The sequence below is a fragment of the Gigantopelta aegis genome, chromosome 15, assembly GCF_016097555.1.
Source record: "Gigantopelta aegis isolate Gae_Host chromosome 15, Gae_host_genome, whole genome shotgun sequence".
NCBI classification, from domain to species: domain Eukaryota; kingdom Metazoa; phylum Mollusca; class Gastropoda; order Neomphalida; family Peltospiridae; genus Gigantopelta; species Gigantopelta aegis.
Window position 1 is genome coordinate 28,176,025 of NC_054713.1, and position 20,124 is coordinate 28,196,148.

At 38.7% G+C, this 20,124-nt stretch overlaps 1 protein-coding gene across 5 annotated transcripts in view; it reads left to right on the plus strand.

Annotated features, from left to right (window-relative positions):
- The window catches only part of LOC121390133, a 129,967-nt gene that overhangs the window by 45,964 nt on the left and 63,879 nt on the right, over positions 1–20,124 (plus strand). For 2 of the 5 annotated variants that reach the window (XM_041521873.1, XM_041521874.1), the window contains exons 1-2: positions 5,625–5,823; positions 16,060–16,200. In XM_041521873.1, the coding sequence (XP_041377807.1) occupies positions 5,760–5,823; positions 16,060–16,200 (205 nt within the window). In that variant the 5' untranslated portion in view covers positions 5,625–5,759. Of the gene's footprint in view, positions 1–5,621; positions 5,824–16,059; positions 16,201–20,124 lie in introns of those variants that run through there. The other 3 variants (XM_041521877.1, XM_041521876.1, XM_041521875.1) reach the window with 3 other exon arrangements.

Genomic DNA, 20,124 nt, shown 5'->3' on the forward strand with positions numbered 1-20,124 from the left:
AGATTACCGTGGAGTTTCTCATTCTCCACGACAATTGTTTTTTGCTGTGGACTATATTGAGGGTTTTTTTTAAGGCATGTTTTTTTGCCGTGGACATTTTCTTTATTGCAGGGGTTGGTAGCTAGGGATCTTTTATATGCACCATTCCACAGATAGGGTAGCACATACCACAGCCTTTAATAGACTGCTGGTTAAACTAAAAATAGCCCAGTGAGCCCACCAACTGGGATCGATCGTATAAACCAGCCGTGCATGAGAAAATGCAAAACAATATTCATTTTGGTATAGAAATATCATATGAGATGGATGCGCTACAACTAATAATATCAAACACCACAGTTTGACACGACACATAGACATGTACACATTCACGTGTATAGTCAAAAATCTAAAACCTTTCGCTTGTCACGTTTTGACCTTGTTTCATCTGCATCTACCTTTACTGAGTATTTCTCTCTGTACCCAGTATTTCTCTCTGTACTGAGTATTTCTCTCTGTACCAAGTATATCTCTCTGGACCAAGTATTTATCTTTGTACTGAGTATTTCTCTCTGTACCGAGTATTTCTCTTTGTACCAAGTATTTATCTCTGGACAGAGTATTTTTCTCTGGACAGAGTACTTATCTCTGGACTGAGTATTTATCTCGAGTATTTATCTCGTACTGAGTATTTATATCTGTACTGAGTATTTCTGTATGTACTGAGTATTTCTCCCTGGACTGAGTATTTATCTCTGGACCGAGTATTTATCTCTGCATGTACCGAGTATTTATCTCCTACATATTCAACAAGCTCACACAACAGACTGCTGAGGTGTGAAATGAGCGGTATAGACCAGCAATAATTGCTGTGATTGTTAACAAATTACAGGTCATTGTGGACCGATTGCTGGTCATTGTTGACCGATCCGACTGGTCAGTAATGGGCACTTGAGCCAGCCACTTGGACATATTGGTGTAATTATCCTGAGTGATTGTTCCCGACTCACACAGATAACCTGACTGACACTAGTCTGGGGTTAACCGTGTCATTGTGGGGCTGGGACAAGTGCATGTGAAGAAATTAGAGGTCTGTTGTAACCGGACCGGTCCCCTTAACGCTATAACTGTAGAGAGGTATAGTAACTGATCGGGGAACAAAGGCTGATCCAGAGAATTAGGGCCACAAGTGACTCACACACGATACAAACACCTGTACTTACCTGTAGGATTTTTTTTTATTATTTAAATTTTTCTTCTTTTTTTGAGGTGGGGGAAGGGTGTGTATATCTTTTTCAAACTTTTTTGTTTGTTTTTGTTTAATGACACCACTAGAGCTCATTGATTTATTAATCATTGGCTATTGATGTCAAACAGTTAGTAATTTAGTCTTAGAGAGGAAACCTGCTACATTTTTCCATTAGGAGCAAGAGATATTTTATGTGCACCGTCCCATGCATGTATCTTGTTCAAGGGGCGGGATTTAGCTCAGTCAGTTAAGTACTTGCCTGAGGTGCTTGCGTCGCAGGATCGAACCACCTCGGTGGATCCATTCAACTGATTGGGTTATTTTGTTATTCCAACCAGTGCACCACAACTGGTCAAAGGCTGTGGTATCAGCTATCCTGTCTGTGGGAAAATGCATATAAAAGATCCCTTGCTGCTAATGGAAAAATGTAGTGGGTTTCCTCTGATGACTATAAGTCAGAATTACCAAATGTTTGACATCCAGTTGCTGATAATTAATAAATCAGTGTGCTCTAGTGATGTCGTTAAACATTTAAAAAAAAACCTTTGTGTTGTGTTTAGGTTAAATGGCAAATGCTTGGTGGTGCCTCACATCATACATGGACAGTGAAACCTCTCTAAACCGGACACCCTCAGGACCAAGTAAAAAGTCCAGTTTTATGAGGTATCTGGTTTAGAGAGGTTCTCTTCTGCACAGATATTTGAAAAGGGGCCGCGAAAAACGTCTGGTTTTGAAGGAATTCTGGTATATAGAAGGTCTCGTTTTGAGAGGTTTCACTGTATGTCTTAAAACTAGGTTATTAAACTTTATAATAAAATTATTAAGTACATGTATGTCGAATTACATTGTGTTTGGCTTAAATCTATTTAACGTGTACTTTGTATTGCCAGTAATACGTGTCATTCTTACTTCTGCTGTATGTAAGTATCGCAACCTGTCTTACAAAATACAAACGTTAAATGTTGCAACCTTTATTAAAAAACATGAGCTACTCTTTTCGATTAGCAGCAAGGGATCTTTTATATGCACCATCCCACAGACAGGTTAGTACATACCACGGCCTTCGATATATCAGTCGTGGTGCACTGGCTAGAACGAGAAACCTCCCAATGGGCCCACCGACTGCACAGCGAGCGAGCGATATACCACTGAGCTACGTCCCGTCCCTTGTTTACACAAAGCTTTGTCAGGGAAAATCTCACATATTACGGCATTATCCTAGGATCATATTTCCTTTTAGCCAAAAAAATATTTTAATGCAGGACTTTAATAAAAAAAATTCTTTTTTATAAAAGTCTTTATTGACAATGAAAACATGTAATTTCATCTCCGGATATTGGACTACAACTTTAGAAAACTTTTTTTTTTGGTGTCTGGATTTAACTTGACTTTACAATACAGTTAGTCTCTAAGATGGTACCCAGTTGTTCTCTGTCTATTGTGGCAGTAGTGATACATCACCAGGACAAAAGAGATAATTTTTTTCTCATTTAGAGAATAAAGCGTGTTCTCATTCTGTCTGGCCTACTTGGAAAAGTCGTTAATTCACATGAAACACCAGGCAGAGATAGCCATGTTTCAGTGCAATTAAGCACAAATAAATGCTTGAGTAAAACCTGTAATTAATGTCCTGGTCTGAAGGTTCAAGAAAACAAATGTTTGTTTGATGACACTAGCATATTTATTGTAGGTATTTAAAACTATATACAACTCTTTATAGTAAGGGATAATCACTATTCACTTACTCACAAAGGGTGAGCTGTGGTATATCAGACCCTGTGGCTGCTCTTTATGGGATGGCCTGGCCGGCATCCAATGAAATAAGCATGATTGAAAGTGATTGCTTGGTGAAGTGTAAGTTAACCTGAAACCCATTGCTCTGTGTACTGCAAGGACAAGTAAATACATTTACTTTAGACCTCTGGCAACTTTGCAATCTCGCAGTGTAATGCTAAAAGACTTGCAAAAAGGATGCTTATATCCAATTAAAGTTCAAGCACGCTGTCCTGGGCACATATCTCAGCTATTTGGGCTGTCTGTCCGGGACAGTGGGTTAGTTGTTAATTGTTAGTGGTTAGTGAGAGAGAAGAAGGTATAGTGGTCTTACACCTATACCCATTGAGTCGTTAAAACTCGCTCTGGGTAGGAGCTGGTACCAGGCTGCGAACTCGGTACCTACCAGCCTTATGTCCGATGGCTCAACCACGACACCACCAAGGCTGGTATTCTGTATCTATTCCTTTCCTTTGATAAGTGCTGTATTGTCAGTTTTGGAATGCTGGTTACTTAGAGTTGATCTATAGCTTAATGTATGGTAAAGGATAATTCATCTCAGTAACTATAGGCTGTAGGATCTACTGGTATTTCCATTGATGAGTTATGTTTCCCATTCCAAACAGTATCCGATGACTGCTACACCAAAGGCCATGGTATGTACTGTCCTGTAGTTAAAAGTGCCATTAAAAAAAAAAACATTGCTGATTGTTCAGTAGGAGTAACTTATGTGGGTTCTCTAGAGCTCTTCTCTCTCTCTCTCTCTCTCTCTCTCTCTCTCTCTCTCTCTCTCTCTCTCTCTCGCTCTCGCTCTCTCTTTTTCTTTCTCTTTCTCTCTTCTTTCTCGTCTGTCCATTCGTCCATCCGTCTGTCTGTCTGTCTGTCTGTCTATTTCTCTGTCTCTCTCTCACTCACTCTGTGTCTCTCTTTTTTTTTTTCTCTCTCTGTCTCTCTCATTATCTCCCTTCATCCCTCTCTGTTTTCCCTTCATCTCTGTCAAAACAGACAAAAGTTAGTTACCCATTAGTTGTTTAAAATGTGCTAAGGTATCATAATAAACAAATATTCCTTTCCTTTCCCTGTAGTGAAAAACAACTCAATGAGTCTGCTCAAGGGGATACACTTGATTGTAATTCCAGGCTAATCATATTCTCATATGAATACATCTGGACTTCAGGAATGGCAAGGTTATTTAGAGGTTGAAAAGACCATGTATTATTTTCTTATTATGTCTGCAAGCCAGAGGTCACAGAGTGCGGGACTGGCACCTGGTCATGCTTTATATCCTGGGGGACCAGTCTGCAGATCAGCTCGTTTGTTGACAGACAGAACAAACTGGATCATTAGCTGTTGAAACATCAGTTTACAGTTCACTGTGTTTTCATTCCCTTATCACAAAGGCCGTTCAGACTGCCTCTAACTATTAGCCCCAACTTATTGAACAGCAGATTTTATCATAGTACATAAATGTATGTTCTGATTAAAAACATTTTAAAAATATTATTTTAGTTATACATGTACATATATACATGTATTACAGGCACGTTTGAAGGAAATGCATGCTTTGCATTTCCAGCCGTTGTGATATCGGTTTTCACTTTCTTTGCATGCTCTGTTAAGTTTAGCTGCATTTCTCACTTACTGCAAGTTGTCCCAGGACAGTGAAACATAATTACATGTAGAGTACTTTCATTTCAATTTGGTCATTTTGACATAGTCTTAGAGAAGAAACCCACTACATTTTTCCATTACTAGCAAGGGATCTTTTATATGCACCATCTCACAGGCAGGATTGCTTTGATAAACCAGTCATGGTGCACTGGCTGGAATGAGAAATAGCCCAATTAATGGGTCTACTAATGAGGGCAAAACATAGCCCAGTAGTAAAGCATTTGCCTGATGTGCGGTTGGTCTATAGGATCAATCCCCGTCGGTGTGTCCATTGGGTTATTTCTTGTTCCAGCCAGCCAGTGCACCATGACTGGTATATCAAAGACTGTGGTATGTGTTATCCTGTCTGTGGGATGCATGGTGCATGTAAAAGATCCCTTGCTACTAATGGAAACCATGAAACCCTTCCCAAAAAACAACCAAACCGACCAATAATAATGTACATGTACATGTGTACAAGTATAATGAATTACAAAATCAGATTATGGTAGGTGAATATTGATTCTGAAAAATGCATGTTTGCCTGTACATAGATCTGTGGGTGGTCACAAGTCCTATAGGCCTGACAAGGGATCTTTTATATGCACTTCCCACAGACAGGACAGCAAATACCACAGCCTTTAATTAATAAACCAATCATTGTGAACTGGTTTGGATGGGGGGAAAACACAATGAGTGAATGGGTCCACCGAGGTGGTTTGATCCTATGACGCATGTACCTCAGGCGAGCATTCTACCGACTGACGTGGATCCCTGAGTGAGTAAACATGTATATATATATGTTTGCTGGAGAATGGTTTTACCAGGTGATTTCAGTTGAAAACATATGCTTGTTCTGATACAGTAATCCCAAAATAGCTGCTGTGCTCCACGAGGGGGAAATTGTTTTTCTGCTAGAATCACAGAAATCGCTGTTCTTTCTTTACGCCCATGGTGCACACACACACACACTGGTGTTGGCGAGGAGTAAGCTACCATTCTCGAATAAGCTACTGGAATAAGCTACTGTCCTGGATGATGTTGAAAAAACAACGGTAGAGTTTGTTGGGCCACAGGCGGTAGTGTTTGTTGAGCCAGCAGGCGGCTAATGGCATCATCGCTGGACTCGCCTAACACTTTACGTCAACTGAGGGCAAAAGTTATATGGTTGGGTGAGTACCAAAGTGGAAGTAGATATTTTAGATGTGCTGTGGCAGACGTAAATGTTAAATGGTTCAGTGCATATAATTAGAATTACTGTATGCATTTCGGCGTGCTTGTATTGATAGTAACATGTCGCGTGGTTCAGTGCATGATTGCAAACATGGAATTAGAAAGGCACTTTTGATGTTAAATTTAGACATAGTGTATCCATGGTTCAGTAAGTGCCTAACAACGAGATATTTGAGTATTGAAGTAGAAAGTTCTTGTTATAACTGTCTGATTGCAAGAGTGATTTCTAATAGAATATTGGTCTTGTCAGTTTATGAAGGAAAGACGGAAATGTTTTATTTAATGACGCACTCAACACATTTTATTTACGGTTATATGGCATCAGACATATGGTTAAGGACCACACAGAGTTTGAGAGGAAACCCGCTGTTGCCACTACATGAGCTACTCTTTCCGATTAGCAGCAAGGGATCTTTTATTTGCGCTTCCCATAGGCAAGATAGCACAAACCATGGCCTTTGTTGAACCAGTTATGGATCACTGGTCGGTGCAACTGGTTTACACCTACCCATTGAGCCTTGTGGAACACTCACTCAGGGTATGGAGTTGGTATCTGAATTAAAAACCCCATGCCTCGACTGGGATCCGAACCCAGTACCTACCAGCCTGTAGACCAATGACCTAATCATGACACCACTGAGGCCGGTTGGATATTTGTACAATGACCAGGGATGGGATGTAGCCCAGTGGTACAGCGCTCGCTTGATGCGTGGTCAGTTTGGGATCGATCCCCGTCGGTGAGCCCATTGGGCTGTTTCTCATTCCAGCCAGTGCACCACAACAGGTATATCAAAGGCTATGGTATGTGCTATCCTGTCTGGGATGGTGTATATAAAAGATCCCTTGCTACTAATGGAAAAAATGCTGCGTGTTTTATCTCTAAGACTATATGTCAAAATTACTAAATAGCTGATGATTAATAAATCATTGTTTTCTAGTGGTGTCGTTAAACAAAACAAAATTTTATATGTACATATGAAGAATTCAAGCGAAAAAACTGATAATGCCATTTTATGTCAAAATCAACTTCTACTATCATTATTCAGTTCAGGGTGTTGTGATTTGATTTTTATACTCTTGTTTTGAAATTCTGTCCTTGATTTACTTTACATATATTTCAAATTAAGATCGCCCATTGTGGACTTGATATTTTTTTTACATAGAAATCATAACAAAAAAAACCTCTTGCCGAAAATTACTGAAATGGATTTATCGTTTTTTTGCTCCTTAACTCTTCACATGTACATGTGTATAGACAGTGTAAGGTAGATTGTTCATGTACACTGTTAAAGTGTTTGAGCATCGCGTTTTAAATTAAGTTGAGGTCTCTTACACATCCTGTTGAAAGGACCAATACTGCTTCGGTTACACACTTGTGACGCTAGAATCACTCCCAGCTTCTTAAACTTTCATTCTTGGATTCGGTTCAAGAACTGCCAGTTCTGCCTGCTATCAGGCGTTTCAATCAGGGAGCAACCCTGCTTTATCAGGCTTCATAGGTGAACATTTTACAATGTGACAAGTTGGATAGACTGGCATACCTTCTTGATGGGTTAGCACTGACCTATAAACATGTGGAGAACCGATTTCTCGGCTTTGTTCCACTAACCTTTAATATTGTAGTACATAGCACTTGAGTACCAGTCTGTTTCTCTTAGCACTTTGGAAAAATAGGTCTTTTGAAACTAATAAAATATATAATGGGATTTTTGAAATGTAGATTTCCTGTTTATAACTTTCAAGTCCATGTTTTTCTTGTCAAGTTTAGCTACATATATGTCCAAAACATTCTATAATAATATATAGTCAGACAGTTAATCAGTCAGTCAGCTGTCTGAATTTATTACATATATGTATTATACTGTATATTATACTGTATACATATATATTTATTTCCTGTAAAACCTATCTTGTCACTGTTAAATATTGTTATTGCATGTTCCCCATATGCCGTTGTGTAATGGCCTGGGAGAAATAAAGTTCTTTTCTGTTCTGTCAGTCACAGCAAGTCAATTAGTCATAGTTAATTCTGTTCTGTCAGTCACAGCAAGTCAATTAGTCATAGTTAATCAGTCAGTCAGTCAGTCAAGCAAACAGTCATTTGGTCAGTTAATCAATCAATCAGAGTCAGTCAGCCAGTCGGTCACTATATAAGTCAGTCAGTTTTAGTCATAGTCAATCAAACAAAACAAAACAAAACAAACACTTTATTACTTCATTGGTCATGTTACATGACATGAAGAAGAGAATATTTGTGAGACAAAAAAATAAAAAATAATGTAACACTTGAGAGATATAGTGGTTTTCTGCAACACGTCAATCCATTGGTCACAGTTAATCAGTTAGTCATGTAGTCAGTTATTATTCATAGTGAATCAGTCAGTTGGTCAGTCACAGTTAGTCATTCATTCAGTCAGTCAGTCACAATCAGTCAGTCAGTTGGTCTGTCACAGTCAGTCAGTCGGTCACAGTCAGTCAGTCAGTCAGTCAGTCAGTCAGTCTGTCACAGTCAGTCAGTCAGTCAGTCAGTCAGTCACAATCAGTGAGTCAGTCAGTTGGTCTGTCAGCAGTCAGTCAGTCACAGTCAGTCAGACAGTTAGTCCTTCACTCAAAAGTCATTCATTCATTCAGTCAGTCACAGTCAGTCGGTTGGTCAGTCAGTCACAGTCAGTCAGTCGGTCACAGTCATTCAGTCAGTCAGTCCAGTCAGTAAGTCCAGTCAGTCAGTTGGTCTGTCAGTCAGTCAGTTGGTCGGTCTGTCAGTCAGTCAGTCACAGTCAATCAGTCAGTCAGACAGTTGGTCATTCACTCAAAAGTCATTCATTCATTCAGTCAGTCAGTCAGTCAGTCTGTCACAGTCGGTCAGTCAGTCAGTCAGTCAGTCAGTCAGTCAGTCAGTCATTCACTCAAAAGTCATTCAGTCAGTCAGTTGGTATGTCATAGTCAGTCAGTTGGTCACTCAAAGTCATTCATTCATTCATTCATTCATTCATTCATTCATTCATTTATTCATTCACAGTCAGTCAGTCAGTTTATTAGTTAGTCTGTCTCAGTCATTTACTGTGATAAATGTAACTACCCTGTATGTAATTTTGTAGGCTAATACTTAAATACACATGCAGTGTTCTCACTGCTCCATTTAAGCGGGGCACCCCACCCTGCTATTCCATTTTGCCGCTTTCCTTTCACGTTCCCCGCCCTCCTTTATTTTTGAGCGCCCTCCTTTATTTTCCAGCACCTATCTCCACTATTTCCAAATGCACACTTTTTTCCACACAAAAAACAACAATCAGTCTGCACACTGGACATCAAAGGAAACAAGTCACTTTGTGTACGAAAAAGCAATTGACGAAACATTTACGACAGTTACCGTTAAAATGTAATTTAACAGTATTTTTAACAGCCTCTATTTTGTCCAATATCTGTATTCATTTGTATGATTGATAGACACAATAAAAGTTATATTTTATATAAGCAATGAAAACATTTAATTTTTTATTGATTCGGCAATCTCTGATTGCAAAAAAACCCTTCTTATTTGGCGCCAAATTTGTCACGTGATCAAAACAGTCATTCTGTCTTTTATTTCCACTAACTATCGTTTGATATTTTGTCCTCAGTTGCAGATATAATTGGTTGTAACTGATGATTTTTACTTTCTGTTATTCTGTTTATTCAGCAGTTCTTTATAAAATATTGTAAATTTTTCATTTTGGGGGATATGAATGCTTATAAAAACAACGGAAGTGGTAGTGTTTATCATTAAAATCATTTATCTTGAGTGCCAAATAATATATACACCGCCTTTACAAAAACGAAACTACTTTTTATCAGCTGGCGATAATATTTTATTCGATGAAGATGGAAATAAAAATTTATCTGACATTAGGAGATCACTTTACAAACATCTTTATTGTTTTTCGTATATATCTTGAAATCTTTATTAAAAATAATAATATTAAAACTTTGATCGGTCCAGCAAAACCGGAACTACCTGTGAATGTCGGACCGATATATCATCTTCGGTTCAATTAAAAGACGAGCCTTTTTATAAACCTTTTTGCACTTTTTTGTAGGCAAAATAAGGAGTATATCTTTTCACAGTCTACCAATGCACAACAATATGGTAACCAAACCACTCTCCCCACCCCATCCCACCCCTTTTCGTTTTTTTTTTTTTTTTTTTTTTTTTTTAAGGGTATGGTGTCGAGCGGCGGCCCTCCTTTAATTTTCACCCAGCGAGAACACTGACATGTGTATTGGACATAATGCTTCAAACATAATTTTACCATTATTTAAAAATCCTAATCTAATTAATTCAAATGACCATGACAGTATCCACATCCCCCCCCCCCCCCCCCACACTCACATACACACCACCACCCATCCATGTGTGACCCATTAATTAATTCACTGTGATTTATTTCATAATTTGTGCACTTGGGGACTTTTGGGTTATGCAAACATTTGTACTATATTTAAGCTACAGGGTTGGTTCGACTTGCATGATGATTACAATAAGTTCATACTTTATTGACTGCACAGTATGGGGTCCATCTTTATAGCTTAAGGCGACATCTCTATCATGCTAACATATGCTAAATTATACCAACACTGGATGTGGAGAGTTATAGCGACTGTTTCATGGGCAATTTGACTCACCACAAAACCGTAAATGATTTCACTTGGAATATCTAAACCTATACATGATCTGTAGGATCTAGTTTGGTGAAGTGGAACAAATGTTCCGGCAGATGTTCCGTGATCTCAGCACTGTGCTGTCTGAGGGGCGGGATGTAGCTCAGTCGGTAGAGTGCTCGCCTGAGGTGCCATGGTCATGGGATCAAACCCCATCAGTGGATCCATTCTTTGAGGGACAGGGTGTATGTGTGGCTTGGTTGGTAGAGCACTCGCCTGAGGTGCCATGGTCATGGGATCGAACCCCATCAGTGGATCCATTCCTGGATGGACAGGGTGTATGTGTAGCTTGGTTGGTAAGAGTGCTCGCCTGAGGTGCCATGGTCATGGGATCGAACCCCATCAGTGGATCCATTCCTGGATGGACAGGGTGTATGTGTAGCTTGGTTGGTAGAGTGCTCGCCTGAGGTGCCATGGTCATGGGATCAAATCCCATCAGTGGATCCATTCCTGGATGGACAGGGTGTATGTGTAGCTTGGTTGGTAAGAGTGCTTGCCTGAGGTGCCATGGTCATGGGATCAAATCCCATCAGTGGATCAATTCCTGGATGGACAGGGTGTATGCGCATGTAGCTAGGTATATAGAGCGCTCAGCTGAAATGCTCGAGTCATGGGATCAACCTCCCGCAGTGGACTCTTTCTTTCATTGGTAGTATTCTCTATGTTCCAAATTAATGCATACTAGTATTTGATTTTTATTACTTCTGCTTAGACCAGGGCCCATACTTATAAAACTTTTAGAGTCCAGACTCAGTCTGTAATGATGGTAAAGTTTGTTTTATTTAATGACACCACTAGAGCACATTGATTTTTTTATCTTATCATCGGTTATTGGACATCAAACATGGTCATTCTGACACTGTTTTTTAGAGAAAACCCGCTGTCACCACATAGGCTACTCTTTTATGACAGGCAGCAAGGGATCTTTTATTTGCACTTCCCACAGGCAGGATAGCACAAACCATGGCCTTTGTTGAATCAGTTATGGATCACTGGTTGGTGCAAGTGGTTTATACCTACCCATTGAGCCTTGCGGAGCACTCACTCAGGTTTTGGAGTCGGTATCTGGATTAAAAATCCCATGCCTTGATTGGAATCCGAAACCAGTACCTACCAGCCTGTAGACCGATGGCCTAACCATGATGCCACCGAGGCTGGTCAAATAATCTGTAATGACATCACACACATACAGTTTGTATGCTGTTGCCATGATGTTACTGTCTCAGAGAGTCTCGAGTCTAGACTCTAAAAGTTTTTATAAGCACCAGGCCTTATATTAAAATTATAAAATTTATGTTTGAAACCTCAGTCCTGTGACAATTGACAAATCCAGGTAACCCATTTTGTTGATGTATAACCCATCATGTCCATGTAAATAATATCCTAAATTTAATGCACGGAACCAAAATGTGTTACACAAAACTTGACTTACATGTATAGTGCAGGTAACACACAAATGAAACTATTGTGCTTGCGATTTTCAGAGGCTGGCATTCAGTAGCTGATGATTAAGTACACCACTAGAGCACACTGGTAATTGTGACAAATAGTCTTAGGCTTAGAGAGGAAACCTGCTACATTTTTTCAATAGTAGCAAGAGATCTTTTATATGCACCATCCCACAGACAGGATAGCACATACGACAGCCTTTGATATACCAGTTGTGGTGCACTGGCTAGAACGAGAAATAGCCCAATGAGTCCACCAACGGGGATTGGTCCTATATAACTAGGCCGTCCGCATCAGACGAGTGCTTTACCACTGGGCTACATCCTGTCTCCCGTATGTCTGGAGGGAGTCTAGGGATACAGGCTCCCATTTTGGTAAGGGGCCAGGATGGTTTTTGCCCGAATTAAACGAAAATGCACAAATCTGGATATAACAACAATTTTTTTCCATATTAGCATTTCTGCCAAACAGCTACAAAAGGGTTGCAAATGAATCACTACACATTTTTACATGGGATACAACTGCCCCTCCTCCTCCTCCTCCCCCCCCCCCCCCCCCCCCCCCCATTTGGGAGGGAGTGCACTGCTGTAGCTCAGACACAATGAGTAGGTTAGGCGGTTGGTTGCAGGATAGACGTTTGGCATTTCTCGACACAAATACCTGAGTGAAATGTCAGTTGCATGGCTTCAGAATATGTCTTCATAACGCTGTAAACACATGAAGACATATGGGTAACATCTGTTGTTAATGTGGCTCTCCAGTATTTGGTCCTTTCAAGTCTTCACATATGCATGTAGTGAATCACAAGTTATAGTGTTTGGTATTTATACCCAAATTGAAAACATATTCATTTATACTGCCAAAATACTTTTTTGACCAGGTAATGAACATTATTATATAACATTTAATGAAATATCTTAAAATATCAGTGAAATAAAAGAGTTATCAGTCACTCATTGACGATATAACACATTTTAAAGTGAAAATTTCACTATTTCATTTTAAAATGTGTTATCGTCACTGTAAAGTGTTATCTTCACTGTAAGAAAGCCGGAACTCTTTTGCTGCTGGCATTTTAAAAATAAAGGTAAATTGCCAAAAGTTATATAATAAATAGAAAATTTCATGTTTTTTGTCAAATATGATTTATATCTTATCTCGTGAAGTTTACAATCATATCACACTCGTCACGCAAGTGCCACTTGTGAGATATGATTGCAAACTTCACTCAATGAGATATAAACCATATTTGACAAACAACATTAAATATTCTCTATGTATTACCAGTATTATACAACCAAATTAAACATCAAATATGTTGTCTTACTTTGTTTAACCCGATACATGTAGCTATATTCAGGGCAAAATTAAAACATGGTGTTTGGAATTGTGCTGCTAACACTTCTTTGCTCTCAGAATAAAACCTCAAATAAATAAATACAATACAGTGTTAGAAACAAGTATTATCCGTTTGTCCAGACAAGTGCAAATCTGCTCGGACAAGCAAAGTGTACCTCGATGGTTGTCCATTGGACAAGTAAAAATGTTCAATGCAATTTCATTTTGAGCAGTCAAAAACATCGTCCCTGTATCTGAATAAAACAAACCACTTGTTTGGACAAGTGAAAATATTGATGGACAAGTATATTTCTAGATATACTTGTCCGGTGGACTAGTGACAAATTCTGCTTATTTCTATCGCAAAAGTTATAAAAAGTTGATTTTTTAGCTGTATTTCATTCCAAAGTGTTTATATTCATTTTTTTTTACGAAGATATTTTATATCTGAATTAAAAAAAAAGTAGACTTGTGCAGGCCATCATACATGTATGTACTGTTTACATGCTTTTATTCAGCCATGGTAGAGCGGAGTTTATGCATGTACATTGTACATAAAAAAGCCCAAACTATTTTTATTATCTTCATCATAACAAGGCTGCCTGTATGTAAGATGTTATGTTTCCCAGTGGGTGCTCAGAGCAGTGCGTTTCTGTGAGAAATCTACCTGAGTTGTTGTTTATCTCTCTCTCTTCATCTGCCTTTTTATATCCACCTGCCAATGCATATTTTTCAAAGGTTGTTGATGGGTATTTAATGAACTGCTGCTATTGCTGTTACTGTGTAGCTTGATAGGCTCGCTCTGACACCTGCCAAATTTGCCAGTGGCTGATATGTGTTTTTCTGCCAGAGTCTCATCATCTTTCATTCATTCATTCATTCATTCATTCATTCATTCATTCAGGGGGCAGGTAGCCCAGTGGTAAGATGCGTGTACAATTACATACATGCACAGTCAAACCTGTGCTAAACAGCCACAAAGAGAGTATCAAAATTAAAGTGGCTTTTTAAGACAGGTGGCTGCTTAATATAGGTCAATTTCTACTATATTAAATACTTTGGGAGAATAAAAACATGGTCTCTTTACACAGGTGGCTGCTAAATACAGGTCAATTTCTACTACCGGTATATTAAATGATTCGGGAAAATAAAAACATGGGCTCTTTACACAGGTGGCTGCTAAATACAGGTCAGTTTCTACTACATTAAATGATTTGGGAGAATAAAAACATGGTCTCTTAATACAGGTGGCTGCTAAATACAGGTCTATTTATACTATATTAATTGATTTGGGAGAATAAAAACATGGTCTCTTAACACAGGTCAATTTCAACTACATTAACATAGGTGGCTGTTTAATACAGGTCAATTTCAACTACATTTGATGATTTGGGATAATAAAAACATAGCCTCTTAACACAGATGGCTGTTTGATACAGGTGGCCAATAGAGCAGGTTTGACTGTATTGATATATGAATGTGTTATCTTGAAGTTAAGCATCTAATGTTAAAAGGTGAACAATAATATCACCTCTTACACAGATGTTAATAGCTGATGCAAGTTGCTGGCTACTGGTGTATGTGAACATACCTGCGTACATCTGCAGTTGCTGCATATACACAGGTATATTCACATAAGCCAATATACTGATGGAAAGAAATAAGGGAACATATCAAATTGTACACCAAATTTAATTCACAACTAGCGTAGTAATGTCTGTATTTCATACCAAGTTGTAATGTGGGACTGAATGTCTGTAGTGTTGAATGAGCTGCCTATATGTTCCCAGTCAACTTCTGACAATATGAATTGATTTTTGATGGTCATTATTTCTTGTTGCTATCTGTGTGATCCTTTATTTCTTTCCATCAGTATATATGAAGAGTTCTGATGCAAAAAGTGATAAATCCATTTTAGTAATTATCTGCAAAAGAAGGTTTTTTATTATGCTTTCTGTGTAAAACATATCGGGTCACATTTACAAAGCCTGGTTTTTTTCTTCTTAAACACAGCTGTTTAAGCATTGTGAATGTATGTAGTTACACGTGTGTAAGACTTAAACAGGCTTTGTATATTCGACCCATCAAGTCGACAATGGGCGATCTTAAGTTGAAATAAGTAACGTAAGTAAAGAAGAGAATGTCGAAAAACAAGTATGAAAATCAGAAAATAACGCCTTGAACTGAGTAATGATAGTAGAAGTCTGTTTTTAGATAAAAATTAAAATGGCGTTATCGGTTTTTGCACCTGAGCTCTTCATATTGATTAAATTGAGTCAGGACCCAGACAATACACCAGCAAAACATAAGAATTATGAATCATTTAGTAGTTAACAATCTTCACCGAGTGCAGTGTGTCTATAAGAATGACATACAATGTACATATACATCTACAGCTTTGCCGATTGCCATGCACAGTTATAGAGGTTGTATTAAACAAAGTCAAATTTTTATAATCTTGACTGAAATGCATTCTAATATATTTATTTGTGTATTTCAATGACATGGTTGCAGATTTTAAGTTTAAAAATTAATTACTAAGATATTTTTGTGTGTATTTCATTGACATGGTTGCAGATTTTAAGTTTAAAAATTAATTACTAAGATATTTTTGTGTGTATTTCAATTACATGGTTGCAGATTTTAAGTTTAAAAAGTTAATTACTAAGATATTTATTTGTGTATTTCAGATTTACTGCCGGGTATTGAGGAGTTCCTGGTCACCACGCTAGCCAGTGAAAGTCTGTCTCTAGCTGCCGAGGAGAAGCGCCAGTATTTCGTAGAGCGACTCGATATTCTCAAACTTCCGCCATCGATACCACCACGGCCAGGTTCGTCATTTCTCAGTTGCATCTGGTGAAAATATTACACACTTTTGTTACCCATGTACAGGTATAGGTATTTTGTTTGACCACTCAAAAGAAAATACAAGAGATGAAGAATCACACTTTTCAAAATCAATCTCTCTGTCTCTCTCTCTGTCTCTCTCTCTCTCTCTCTCTCTCTCTCTCTCTCTCTCTCTCTCTCCCCCCTCTGTGTTTCTCTCTCTATCTCTCTCTCTCTCTCTCTCTCTCTCTCTCTCTCTCTCTCTCTCTCTCTCTCTCACTCTCACTCTCACTCTCTCTCTCTCTCTCTCACTCTCACTCTCAGTCTCTGTCTCTGTCTCTGTCTCTGTCTCTGTCTCTGTCTCTGTCTCTGTCTCCGTCTCCGTCTCTGTGTCTCTCTGTATAAGCAATCTGGGGAGGATTAGCATCCCTAAATACACATGTACATCAGGTGCAGATCCAGAATTCTTTGCAGGGGTTTCATATGCAACTAATTAACTGAAAAATATTTATATATTTATTAAAATAACTGGAGATTTTTTTTTTTTGTCTTGACCCTCGACCCCATCCCCACCCCGGATCTGTGCTCTGATCCTGAATTTTTTTTGCAGGTGGGGGGATTCATATGCAACTAATTAAATGAAAAATATATATTCATTAAAATAAACCGGCCTCTGTGGCATCGTGGTTAGGCCATCGGTCTACAAGCTGGTAGGTACTGGGTTCGGATCCCATATACCGACTCCAAACCCTGAGTGAATGCCCCGCAAGGCTCAATGGGTAGGTGTAAACCACTTGCACCGACCAGTGATCCATAACTGGTTCAACAAAGACCATGGTTTGTGCTATCCTGCCTGTGCAAAGCACAAACAAAAGATCCCTTGCTGCCTGTCGTAAAATGAGAAACCTATGTGGCGACAGCAGGTTTCCTCTAAAAACAGTGTCAGAATGACCATATGTTTGACGTCCAATAGCCGATGATAAGATAAAAAATCAATGTGCTCTAGTGGCGTCGTTATATAAAACAAACTTTACTTTTTATTTTTCATTAAAATAAGTGAGAAAAAAAAATGTCCTGAACAGGGAGGGGGGGAGCATTCAGACCCCCCTCGACACCCCCCCTTTGGATCCGCACCTGTATATGTATGATTAAGTATCTCCAATAACATTTTGTAACCAACATATACATTGTATGTATGTAAGTTCAAAGCCCACTCTTTCAATTTTGAAAACTCACACTTCCAGTGATGGTATGTGTATTGTATGGAAAAAATTTGACATGCTTCCATTAGATAGTATGCCTGTTGTGGGCACATCGTTGTCTTCACCAGAAAGTTCTGTAAAAAATTCCAGGGATTTCAGCTTAAAATGATTTACACAAGGTACATCTAGATTTGATTTGATCTGAAATTATGAAAAATTACCTGTATTTAAGTATAATACCTGTATATGGGTTTTAGCTTTGTAGTTCCCTACCAGTTCAACCAGAGGAGACTACATGTTTCACCTCCATTCTGTCTGTTCGTCGTCCATTAGTCTGTCTGTCTGCATGTCCCACATATAGTTTTCCAGATCTATATGTTTTCACAATGCATCAACATAATAAGCTGATGTTTTGTGCATATAGCTTTAATTACCATATACTGTTACAGTCTATCGAGTTTGAATTTCATGGCGATTTACCCATTTTTATATGCCCATGTGACGAAACATGCTCTTAATTTTGTTTTCGCCTGTGGCGATATTAATTGTTTTAGAGGGCCGTGTGCAGGTCCAATATGCACTTAAGCCCAGGTGGGAACCTTGTTACGTAATACCTCCGCACGACGGTCGTCAAGCTTTTTCTAATACACACCCAGTCCAGGTGTGGAGGCCATGTGGCCAGTAATACCTCCGCTAGTTCGGTATGATCGGGGTATTGCTGGCGGACTAGGCGTCAGCAAGTCTGGCGATCTAAGAAAAATATGCCGGCTTGGTCGCTGTGGAAATATCACTTGATAGGGGGAAGACCGCGTTGTACCCCCAGGTGATATTCGGGTATTATGATAAATAGCTAGGGTTTTAGATATATCAGGGAGAAACATAGGAAGGCTGCAGGGGAAACGGACGTCGTCCACTGAACGAAATATATAAGTTCAGTCCGGGCGTGGTAAATATATTTTTCTGCTCTGTGTATAACCTTGATGTGATTGATGTGACTTTAAATATTTTAATACTGTATTATACCAATATTATTTAGACGGTGCTGCCGGTAATCTGACGCAGTAAATTGTAGGCTCACTGTTCTAATATATATATAAAGCTTAACCAGTCATCCTAGAGGACCTAGGTAAACTGTAGGTTATTGTCTTTATTGTGATAGGTACCAGTATTAATTCTGTGTTACACGTTACTGAATGAGTAGTAAGGGTTAATTAAAAATTAACCAGTTAGGAATAGTGTTGTAATTCCTTTATTTATTAAGTTCCCCTGGCAGCGTTTCTCAATTATCACACATTACTGAATGAGTAGTAAGGGTTAATTAAAAATAACCAGTTAGGAATAGAGTTGTAATTCCTTTATTAATTAAGTTCCCCTGGAAGCGTTTCTCAATTATCACACGTGTGGGTGTTGTGTCATAGTGAAGTGATTACAATATTGTGTTAACTAGACACCTAGAGATTAACTAATTAAGTGATCAGTTCTGGGTTGTTATCATTTGTTGTTGTTAATTAACTACTGCGGCAGTACATTTGTCAGCGTAGGTTAATACAGATTCCAAAGTGTATTGTGTTTTTGTTGTGTTTTCTAGTGAACTAAACGTCCTATATTACATATACTTTATATAAGATCTTATCTCTGATCATACCTAGACGAGCCATGCGGGTATAACCGCCCGTTACAGAGAGATCTAATAGATATACAGTTAGGAGAGATATTTTGATAATCGTGTTTCATTCAGTTACGGGTATTATAGGATCCCCATGACAGCCCATCTATGATGGGTTGTATTATGGTATGGCTTTGTCCATCCGCCTGTCCGTCCGTCCGTCTGTCCATCCATCTGTTAACTTTTTCTTGTCCGGACCATATATCTTACATACAGATACATACAGGACCATTAAACTTTACTTGTAGGAATTGCTTGGGATGGTGGTGTGTTGCGTTCTATTACTAGGTCACTGTGACCTACTTTTTATGGTCTACTGCACATAACTATAAATCCTTGTCTGGACCATATCTAGCATACAGATGCATACAGGACTATTAAACCTTACATGTAGGAACAACTTGGGATGGTGGTGTGTCGCATACTTTTACTAGGTCACTGTGACCTACTTTTTATGGTCTACTGCACATAACTATAAATCCTTGTCTGGACCATATCTAGCATACAGATGCATACAGGACTATTAAACCTTACATGTAGGAACAACTTGGGATGGTGGTGTGTCGCATACTTTTACTAGGTCACTGTGACCTACTTTTTATGGTCTTCTGCACATAACTATAAATCCTTGTCTGGACCATATCTTGCATACAGATGCATACAGGACCATTAAACCTCACATGTAAGAAAAACATGGGATGGTGGTGTGTCGCATACTTTTACTAGGTCACTGTGACTTACTTTTAACAGTCTACTGCACATAACTATAAATCCTTGTCTGGGCCATATCTTGCATACAGATGCATACAGGATCATCAAACCACATGTAGGAACTTGGGATGGTGGTTGGTCCAAAGCAAACTTCATCCATCTCATTGCAAAAATTTCACATAATTAGACTTGAATCATACCCGTAACATATTCATTAATATAGATATGATATTCCATCAACTCCTGATGTGCATATCATGTACCTCAGCGGTACTCTTGTTGATGGAGTTATGGCTCTTGACTTTTAAAGATACCAAAATTAGTTGGGCCTGATAGAGGACACATATTGC